Raw genomic sequence first — 11,099 nt, 5'->3', positions numbered from 1 at the left:
TACAGGGTTTTTCTTCTTTTTTTTTTTCCTCCAAATCTCTCTGAAGGAAGCTGCCACTTCACAGCTTAACTAGGACACTACAAGATACACAATGTTCCAAATTTAAAATCACAGGATATGTAAGAAAACGTAGCGTTAAAATGTGAAAAAGTGCAATACAGATTGTACACTGACTTGAATAAATGTTTTTTCTTTTTTAGTTTAACCTTAAAAAACCAACTTTGAACAGTTGTTTTATCATTAAAAATATTCCCCGCTCCCCAACTTCAATGGCAATATTAACATTCATGGTGTTATACATAAGTAGTAATATTCACAAAAACCCACCAGCTAAGAATACTGAGTACATGATGGCATTCTTTGGGTATAGGTAAGAAACAAAGGAAAATGCACGTACACCCACTGTCAGAAGAGTGCGGGTGTTCTGTTAATTAAAAGTAAATTCAGTAGCTTATTTTGTCCTGAATTGTATTGATTAAAGGTTTAAACATCTATTTTTCAGGTGGCCCAGGGTGTTCAAATGTTGCACTTTTCACTGATCCCTCCCCCCTCGGCCCTCCTGCCCAGATAATAAATAACACCAGCAAATCTGCTAGACATGGCAACACACAAGGGGTCCAGGAAAAGAAAGGAAGTCAAATTCCAAGCAAGTCTCAACTAGCGGTACTTTCCAGTGTTATTCACTGGTTCCTCTCTCCCTTAGCATTAAGGACCAAAAACTGGCCCAGGGGTCAGCTTAGGGGTAAAAGATCAATAAAATCAGTCTTATCCCTTTCTTTATTAAATTAATCTGACTTATTTTGTGTTAAATGTTCTAAGAGGCATGTCTCCCAGAGAGCCGGGCAGTCTTCTGACCAAAGGGCCCTGAATGCCGGAAGAACTCTTAAACTTTACCTCCTTCATCATTAATTTAAGCTTTCAAGATCATCCATACAACTGCTTAGGCAGAATAGATTCGACACATAAAAAGTATCGGTATATTCTTGTTTTCCTCTCTTCTTAAAACCAGACACATGCATATCAACTCCTTGGGCAGCTAGTATTTTCCACTACTGATGCCAATTGTCATTTCAGGGCATGGCCAAACTAAGCAGGCCTACAAAGAGAAAACAACCAACCAGAACAGCTCTCCTCTTTTGGGAGCTCCCTTTTAATTTCCCTCCCTCCTAGACAGATGTGTGAACAGCACCTGAGTCACTAACACTGATTTCTTTTTTCAAATGTTTTTAAAAGTGTAAAAAAATACATTTTGCCTTGATTGCAGCTGTACATTTAGGATTCTTTTCAAAGCCTTGTTTGAATGGCCTGGGACAGTGAAACCACATGCACTGACCCAGCTGACAGGCCCTACAGGTGGGGTTTTAGTGTTTCCAAAGGCAAGAAGTACTGCTGGATTAGAACAGGTCCACCTTTCTCTGCTTTAGGAGATCCAGATAAATTAAACGCCAGATTTAAGCACCATAGCAGCAGAGAAAAGTGCTGTGCAAAGGGTGCACTGCTGACTGCTATAAGTTCGAAGAGCTGAACTAATGCTCAGATTGCGCTTCAAAATGTTAAGATCTATATGGCCTTTAAATTATAGTCATAAAACAAAGAAAGCACTGTTGCCAAAATAAGATCTAGTGCCTTTAAAAATAAAGAAAACTTCATAGGAGGAACCCCCCAATGGTTCTAAATGACACCGTATGTGTTTAAGTTACACGAAAGGACATCACAGAGGATGCTTTCATTTTTGTCAGTCTTCAGGTCAACGAATAAAGACTGGAAAACAACAATAATCAACTTCTCACTGGCTCCCCCCCCCCTTCCCCAGCTATTTCCCCTTCTCCCCCCACCCGCCCAATATTGAAACTGCACAAAAAGCGACAAACAAGTCTTTGAATGTTACATTTCAATTCAAACAGACTAGTAATCTCACAGTGATGAGAGGAGAGAGTCAGGCTTTTAATAATTATAATATAAAAATAATAAAAAAGCTTACAAATAGCAATGCAGAATCCCAAAAGGCCATGGATTAACTGCTGGAAGGGGATGTAATTATACGCAGGATAAAAAAAAAAAAAGAACAAAACAGAACAACCCACGCTGGCAATGAATTTCCATATACAATAGAACAAGCAGTCAAACGTCAGGCTAGGCTGTGGAAAACAACAAAGTTCTTCTTTTTTTTTTTTTTTCTCAGAGTACACATTTTTTTCTTTTTATAAAAAAAGATAAAATAAAAACACACAAATAAAATTGTACATAAATGCAAATGTCCAACACTGAAAAGGCAGGGCAATCACACCACTGAGACAAAACCTGACCAGAAAAAGAATGCAAAGTCTGCTTTTTTATTTTTATTTTCTTTCCGTTTGTCTGGATAATAGATTTCAGCTTGATCTGTCCCATCCTGCATGGTCTCAGCAGGCAAATGGAATTCAACTTGGCAATGACTTCATTTTAGGACAAGGACGAGAAAGGTCATCTATTTAACTGGCATTAGCATTTAATGCACTGGTTGGTTGGTTTGTACTGTGTGTGTTCTCATGTTCTGTCCTTCCCTTGCTCTGTACAATTCCTTGTGTTCCAAGGCTGAGTCCCAAAACTTGTAAAACTGGATTTGGAGTCATGTCCTAGTGAAGGTGGTCATGCTGTAGTGATGGCATTAAGGTCCTTCATCAGTCCTTCCAGGTGGGCCATCTCTTTGGTCAGCTCATCCGGTTCATAGTTCTGCAGGAGATTTAACAGGGTTACTGGACAAGATGAGCTGCCTTCTTTAAGGAGAAGGAAATGGGCAGTGGGAGAAAGCACGGTCAATGACTATGTAGAACATGACTTTGAACCACAAAGAAGCAAAGCCAAATTTAGAGATGGGGAACTGAACACACAAGCAGAAACAAATCATTTGTTAAATGTCAGAAAGTTACGAAATTGATTCACATGTTCATTGGTTTTAGGCCAGATGGCATCAATGAAAATCTAGGGTGAGCTCATGTGTAACACAGACAATGGGATTTCCCTGAATTAATTCTGGATTCAGCTTCAATGGCTCTTCTTGACCTAGAGCATCTCTTTGTAACAAAAGTATCCAATCACAGAAAAGCAGGGCTAGAAAGGACTTCTGGAGGTCATCAGGTTCAACCCCCTGGTTCAAGGCAAGAACTTCCCTATCCATACCATCCCACACAAGTACTTGGCCAACTTATTCCTACAGCCACACAAATAACCCTGTCACACAACTACAAGGGACATTACCCCCAAAAAGGCAGGAACACCCTAATCTACCACAGGTAAAGCATGAGGATGATAGCACTCAGTGCCCCACCACTGCAAGGGTTGTTAAAATACACTCGAGAAATCCAAGGAAGAGGGTCATACCCCAACTACAAAGGCAGGCAAGTGCCCCAAAGTCCATACCAATGCAATTGTGGGGTAAAATTCCTTCCTGACTCCAAATGTAGCAATTGGTTTGACACTGAGCACTGGAGCAACATCCTCTAAGCAGGAACCTCTGGGGTTTTCGTTTCAGCAGCAACACTTGCACACCCTTGTCAAAATCCCCCCCTCAGCTGCAGCCAACATCCAGTGCGCTCCTGAGGAAGGTAAAAAAACCCCAACCCTCTAGCACCTGCAGCAACAAGAGGAGAAAAAAGGTCCTTCCCAGACCCATGTGGCCACCAGCAAAGCACAGGCGCATAGGAAAAAACGAACCCCTTCCACTGTTCTGCAACCTGGGGACAGCACAGACCTCCACACATCACACCCCCTTTCTGTTATCCTTTCGTCTCCATAAACTTGTCTCAGCAGCTTTAATTTTATTTTGCAACTAAACTTGCAAACATTGAGGGATAAAGAAAGGACCCTTGATAGGTGGTATTAATAGTTAATTAATCACGCTTCTTTATTTCTAGTTTAAATCCATCTGACTTCAACTTCCAGGCAGTGGCTTTCACTGTACCAGTGTCTGCTAGGCTGAAGGGTCCTCTTGGCAAATTTCTGTTCCCTAGGCAGGTACTTATAGACTGTGATACTGAACATCCCCATTGATAAGCTAAATAGATTGAGCTCTTTGGATCTGTCACTATCCTTTTTCCAGTCCTTTAACCTCTCTTGTGACTCCTCTTAGAACACTTTCCAGTTTTTCCACTTTGAAGTGTTAGCACCAAAACTGGCCAAATTTTCCAGCAGCATTTGTCTCAGAGCCAAACAAACATGTAATATAACCTCTATATTCTCACTCAATACTAATTTGTGTATAAATCCAATAACCTATTTCTAAGCACTTGGAGGACAGCAAAGTGATCAGGAACAGCTAACGTGCATTTGTGAAGAGCGAGTCATGCTTAACCAACTTGATTTCCTTCTATGATAAGGTGATGGGCTTTGTAGCTCTGGAGTGGTGCAATACACCTCAACTGCAAAAAGGACCAGAAATAACTGTCTCAAGTTGAAACAAGGGAAATTTAGTTTCAATATTTGAAATAACTTTCTGATGATGAAGATGTGATGGTTAATCACTGGAACAGGCCACCTAAAGAGGTTGTTGAATCTCCTCCACTCCAGGTTTCAAGAGCAGGTTTTCCAAGCACTTGGTTGGGTTGGCTAGACAGGGATTTAGGTGATTACCCACCATAAAGCCTAAGTCTTTTTCAGAGTCATTACTTCCCTACAGTCCCCCATGCTGTAAGCAAGCTTAAATTTTTTCTCCCTAGATGCAGTGCATTACTTTCAGGTGTGCTGAAGTCCATACTGCTTGCACACATCCAAGTGACCTGCCTTCTGTGTTGTTTAATGTTCCCCTCATTTTTGTGTCATCTGTCAATTTTAATGGTACAAAAAATGGTCCTCAGAGAACTTTAATAGACGGGCACTTGGTCCATGGTGAGTCCTTGCTTATAATTACATTTGAGAACTATTGTTTAACCGGTTTTTAATTTTTTAGTGTGACACTGGTTTTGCATTATGTTGCTTTCTATGAGGATGTCATGTTGCACTAACTCAAAGGACTTACAGGAGTCTGTTGTATCAACAGTACTGCCTTTATCAACCAACCTCATAAAACATCAAGTTAGTTTGATGACCCATTATCCACAAATGCATCTTGATTGGCATTAACTATATCACCCCCCTTTAAATCTCCAATAATTGAATTTTGTATCAGCTGAAAGGACAATGAACAGAGTAAAACAGTGGTGGGCAGAGGGGTACAAGAATCAAGCACGGGAACAAAACACATATTAAAGCATGTAGAATTCAAAGCAAGACAGGATGAATTAGCAACATGCATGTGATAAAGGAAAAAGAACAGAGGGGAAAAAGGAAAGAGAGAAGAAAACAAATACTTCAGTTTAAGCCAGCATTTCCTGCACCCAATAACATCTTAATAGTAGAGCAAATGCAATCATTCTAAGTGCTGTGGTACCTTTAACTACAAAAGATTTTAAGCCAACACTTTCACAGTTGGATACCTAAAGTTAGACTCCTCACTTTGAAAAAACTGCCTGATTTCAAAGTTGCTGAACACCTGCAGTTCCCATAGACTTCAGCAGAAGCTGAAGTTACACAAACCCTCTGAAAGTCAGACCAATTTCAGTAGGAGCCTAAAGATGAATTTAGGGTCACAAATTTAAACACTCTGGCTTTAATCCTAATCTTTCATTTGTTTAATGGACACTTGGGACACTTCATATTTGGGATGAAACTCTGTAGCAAGATGTGAGACTGTAACTGCATGACTTCTATTAAGTTCAGTGAAAGCACACAGACAAACCCAGGCACACCCCAGTCACAGAACATGGATCAGGAAATGAAATGCTAATGTGCGCACAATCACAGCAAGTGTGGCTGTACAGTACAGATAACAGCACTTGGTAGGGGATATTACTTTAGAAAGCAGTTCTTCTGCAAATACAAAAGTCTAAGAACAATCTTCTCTTCTTCTGCCCCTCCTTCCATTATGACAGGCTTGGGGAAAGCAAAGCCTCGGGTAGCTCCTCCTTCTCTTTAAGTAACCAGGATCATTATCCCCACATTCTGGTAACAGAGCTTTGGTTAACCTGGGATTATGCTGTATTTGAACATTTTCAGCCTCTGCTCATTAGGCCCTTGACAGCTGAAAGATACCGAAGTAGCTCACGTTTGGCTCTAAGTTACTGTAATTCCCACAGGGGACATCAAGACAGATTCACTATAGTTTGATAAGTGCTGGCAAAGAAAGCTATTGGTGGTTAAGATACTTACGCTTTCCGAATCCTCAAGCATTCGAGTGGTCTCTTGCACATCAGGGGCACTGGGGACTACCACTGGCATTGGAGGTCGAGTTCTTCCTAAAGTCCCAATCGATGCAGTCTTCACTGAGTGAACTGGATGGTTGGAAGCTTAAAAAAAAAGCCACCATGGTTAACTTCTCTTCCTGCCTAGGCAGGGAGACAGCACAGCATACTGGCATTCGCCACTGGAATGCCAGAATCACTGCTATAACTTACAGAGAAAGATCTTGGAAATGACAAGATGAAAAGAGGTCTGAGAACGCAAACATTTGCCAGAGGGTTAGAATTAATTAATTAACAGAAGTTGAATATCATTATGAATTACCCAACTATTCAAAATAAGAGGCCTTCAAAATTACATTAATGAAATACAGTCCAGTTGGCTCTCTCACTGAGTTTCACTCTATCCTTTCTCCACGTACAGGATGTGAACTGAAATTCTAGGTTTCCTATGCTATTTATTCCCCCCACTCACCTTGCTGGGACAGTAATGGTGTGCTTGGCAAGGCAGGGTCATATGTGGAACTGCTGGGTGGGACTGCTGGCACTGCAAAGCTCTTCAGAGGGTGAGAGGGACGGACATGGGCAGTAGGGAGGTTTTGACTTGAATCCTCCTCTTGTGCACTGGCCAGATATGATCCTGTGGCACTGTCTGGATCTTGATGGTCAGCACAGGTCTGAGATGAGGAAGCTGGCATCGTGTCTGTGCTAGGTGTGTTTCGAACAGATTCTACAATGAGAAAGTAAAATTGGGACTCATTTTCTTTGATGGAAGATTTTTCTTTGTTCATTGAGCAAGACAACTGAACTTTTTCTTTCATAGCATCCCAGTTGTACATCTCCCCGCTCCCAATGGACAAGCTCTTTTTCCTCAGCAACCTGCTTAAAAGCTTGGGAGTTAATTCACACAGGAATGGTACAATTATAACCCAATGGCATACTGTGCGACTGCTCTGCTTTAAGACATATGCTCATAACAATTCTCAGGGACAAAAAGTACCCAGCCACCCACAAAAAACCCACAGTTGTCTATGACAGAGCAGGCTTGAGCATCAAATAGTATCAGAGCAGGCTTGAGCATCAAAGCAGCACATAGTTAACTAGATGACTTGTTATCCTACCATTATGTGGTGCTGCAATGTTTCTGCAGCTCATTTCAGGCAAATAAAAAAGATGAGGGGGAGACAAAGTCTGTAATAATTCAGCTGTAGCTCTGGATTGCAATACTGGGCTGGGTATTTCTTTTTCTAAAACCTTAATGTCAAAAAATACGCAGTTCCATGCATCCTGCTGGATGACCTAGAGGGGCCTTTTCTCAATGAAATGGCCACAGAAATGATCTCTCCATACTTTTTCTATTGCCACTTGAGCACTTCCCTTTTAACTTTATTACTTTGCCTAAGTATTGTGACAGAACATTTAGAGCTTTTACTATGCCAAGTGGTGACCAGCCCCTTTTACAGTATTTGATTCAGAACATAACAACCAAAGGAAAGTCTAAGCAATGGGCATGCCATGTCATCCTACAACGATAATGCATGGCCAACAGCCTTTGGTTAGGTAATAACACGGCATATGATGCAAATACTTAGTTCTAATTTAAGACTAGAATATTTCCCAACTTCAGAATTATACAGAGCTATATAATGCTCCCGTTAGTGTGATATATGGGCAAATGATTATGCTGTTTCAAGACATAAGAATACGGGGACTGTACACAAGAAAAGATTTCTGATTGCAAGAGATGCCATTCCCATCATCACTTGAAGGGCATAAGAACGAGTAGTATTGCTCCATCTACATATTAGCATCCTCCTGCTATGTTTGAAGCTTTGCCTATCAACAACTAAGACATTCCAAAAAAACCGGTTTTGCTCGTGGTACCTCAATTAGGATTCAGAACCTGACAGACTAGAGAGGCACTTTCATCTTAAGATGTTTACCTATTTGTCATTCCTCCAGCATGCACAACAATGCTGTTGCTTAGATATAGTCTGCTAGTTTAGTCAGCCTATTGCAAACAACTGTACTTACACATAATTGTACCTCAAGCCTGAAAGCAGTCTGTAGAAAATGTCAAGATTATATGCATATTTCAGAAAGAAAAACTAACATTCAGCTCTCAAAAGCACAGGTTCAATGTTTGCCTCCTCCTGCTGTTTAAATGAAACTAAAGTTATTAGTTTTTTTAATGTAAATTAAATGGAAACTGGACGTTTCAGATTTTAGAGATGGCATATTATGTGACTTCTACTATGCAAATTCATATTTATACACATTATAAGGCATTCTTTTAAAAGGACACTATCAACTATCCCAGGCCCAATGTTCATTATGTGCAAAATTCAGAAGCTTGGCTAAAAACCTTTCTAAATAACAAGAGATTTGTACATTTTTGGCAAGTCCTTCAATTGCTCAAAAATAAAACATCAAACTGCTAATTTTTCCATTCCCTTCTTGAGTCTTCCTTAGCAATGAAGCAGCAAACACTGTTTCCAGAGTTGGTTCACACTGCTGAAGCAGTTGCAGTTATGCACAGCACATTTTTTTTTTTTTTACAAGGATAAGGTGTCATGCCAGTTGAAGTTGTAGCTGCCAAGCAAAAACACCAGACATTACTTTTAGGTTAATTCAAAATAAGGAGAATTGTTGTCTAATAAATGGAAAAGAAAAAGTTATCCATTGGACTCAGGCAAGTTATTTCACAGTAAAATCACAAGAGACCAAGCAAAGCAAACTATTAAATGACTTGAGTGTGCCCCTCAAAGCTCTGCTTTCCCCCACATGTTGTACGAATGGCTCCCCTTTCACAAGACAGCTGTCTGATCATTTCTCACCTGTAGAATTGGCCCTGTCTGAATGGGACATGGACGTGCCAATCGGCCATGGGTTGACCTGATGATGAAGATAGCTGCGAGTTGGAGAAGCGAGGCTGCCGGAGTGGAAATGATGGTGAGGGTTATCGAGTGAATGGATGGGATGAGCACTAATCACAGCTGTGAATGAATATAAGACAGAAAAAATGCTTAACATACAGACAAGCATGCACACAAAGAAATGCACTGCAACCCTCCCTTCTCCCCCAGAGGTGCAGTACCAAGATAGGGAGCCATGTATCAGACTGAGAAGAATACCAAGAGGACTCTATCAAATTCCCCACTCACCCCCCTCCTTCCCCATCCCACATACTAATAACTGATAAGAAAAAGAGAAACAAAAATGAAGACAGCTCTTTTTTTTATGCTGATAATCTCTCTCTCTTGGAGACCTGCTTTCCTTGAAAGGCCTCTGCTACTCTTGAGAAAATTAAAGCATCCTCCCTTTAGAGCTTTCATTTCACACTCTAGACTGTAAACTTTAGACCTAATAAGAAGAATATAAACATGAGCTGAAACTGGGAAAACCATTTCAGGCTGAGAGAATTTAATTTCCCAGTGAGTGCAAACAAATATGAAATACAGTCTCTCTGCTTAATTAAATAATGCTAGACAGATGGTGACAAGCATGGGGTAAGACACAAAAGATTTGCTCATGCCCTCTGCTCAGAATTAGCAGTTTTTATTTAACATATTCAAACTGGAGGCCTTTTTTCTTCTCTCATTTTTCTTTCTGCTTGAGGGGCATGAACATTTATATTGCTCAAGATACCAGCATTGGTTGTGCATTCTTCCCAGATTATTCTGGTAACAGTAAGAGGCAAGGTTTTTTCTAATGCCAGGTCATGCTACACTATGAGATGCAGAGGACTGACTTTCACAGGATGTAGTTCTTTTGGCAGACTCCAACACTGGGCTGATCATGAAATGGGAAGAAAGGTAGGTGTAGGTACAGAACACAGGAAGAGATGCTAAAGGCCACAGCTTATTCCACCCTAAGGACAACTGAGCTGCAGTTGGTTGCTTTCTCAAATTTCAAGGTCCCTAAATATAGTGCTTCAAACTCTGCCATACACCACATGAATCCATAATCATTTAAAGCAGTTAGTATACTCAGGGCTTGCTGTCTGTCTTCATTCAATTTTGCATTCAAAATACAGTTATAAAGACACACGCATTGCCAGGTTGCTCAGCTTCTACCCATCCGTTCTACCCAACAGTGTATCAATGGGAGACAGGATGTGACTATATCTATAGAGGCAATATACTATATTTTCTCACATACAACATGCACCTTTCACCTTCCCTCCCATTTAAAATCAGCCCCCCAAAAGGGTGCATGTTTTAACAGGGAAGCTGTTTTCTTCACTGCTGAAGAAGCAAGCCTGGGGACACTGGGCATGCCTTGCAGCTGCCAAGATGTCAGAGTCCTTTGTTAACCCTCTTACGCCCTTAACTATTAGCTGGGTACTGTAGCTTGTGCCCAAAGCACTAAGTGACCTGCTGGTACTATTTTGATGAGGCTTGTGAAAACAACAATTCATTTACAGGAACTTGTATAAAGAACTATTTACAGGAAAGAATTATGTCTTGTTCTTGCTCTTGCAAGGGTTTGGGGCCTAGCCTTATGGGGCACAGGTAAGTTCTTCCGTGAACACCAGGAACTTCCTGGTGCCACACTTCCTGGACACTATGCTGCTAGGAGGACTTATTCAATGTCACACAGTTAGCCATGACTCTGGAAACAATTTTTTTTGAGATTCTGCCTTCCAAAAACAAGGTATGTTTTATTTGGGGTGTGATGCATGCATGAAAATATGATATTCAGAGATTTGCAGTGCTTGGGTGTAATCAAGTTTTCTCTCTCAGGAAATTGCCTCTACAGACAGGGCTAGACTCAGAATGGCAGGCAGAGCAAGGCACAACCCAGAATAGCAGTGGGAGGGGAGTGGGGAAGGACCTGAAGCAGCAG

General features: G+C 40.9%; 1 protein-coding gene across 1 annotated transcript in view; it reads right to left on the bottom strand.

Annotated features, from left to right (window-relative positions):
* Positions 1–1,923: 1,923 nt before the first annotated feature.
* NEO1 (neogenin 1) overlaps positions 1,924–11,099 on the bottom strand; it is a 256,404-nt gene continuing 247,228 nt past the window's right edge. The window contains exons 26-29 of the mRNA XM_019533146.1: positions 9,089–9,247; positions 6,727–6,981; positions 6,223–6,359; positions 1,924–2,712 (exon numbers count right to left, since the gene is read on the bottom strand). Of these exons, the coding sequence (XP_019388691.1) occupies positions 2,629–2,712; positions 6,223–6,359; positions 6,727–6,981; positions 9,089–9,247 (635 nt within the window). The 3' untranslated portion in view covers positions 1,924–2,628. The remainder of the gene's footprint in view (positions 2,713–6,222; positions 6,360–6,726; positions 6,982–9,088; positions 9,248–11,099) is intronic.

This window comes from Crocodylus porosus, unplaced genomic scaffold, assembly GCF_001723895.1.
Source record: "Crocodylus porosus isolate Cpor-Errol unplaced genomic scaffold, CroPor_comp1, whole genome shotgun sequence".
NCBI classification, from domain to species: Eukaryota; Metazoa; Chordata; order Crocodylia; family Crocodylidae; genus Crocodylus; species Crocodylus porosus.
Note: the sequence above shows the minus strand (reverse complement) of the source record. Positions and strands in the feature narration are given on the sequence as shown.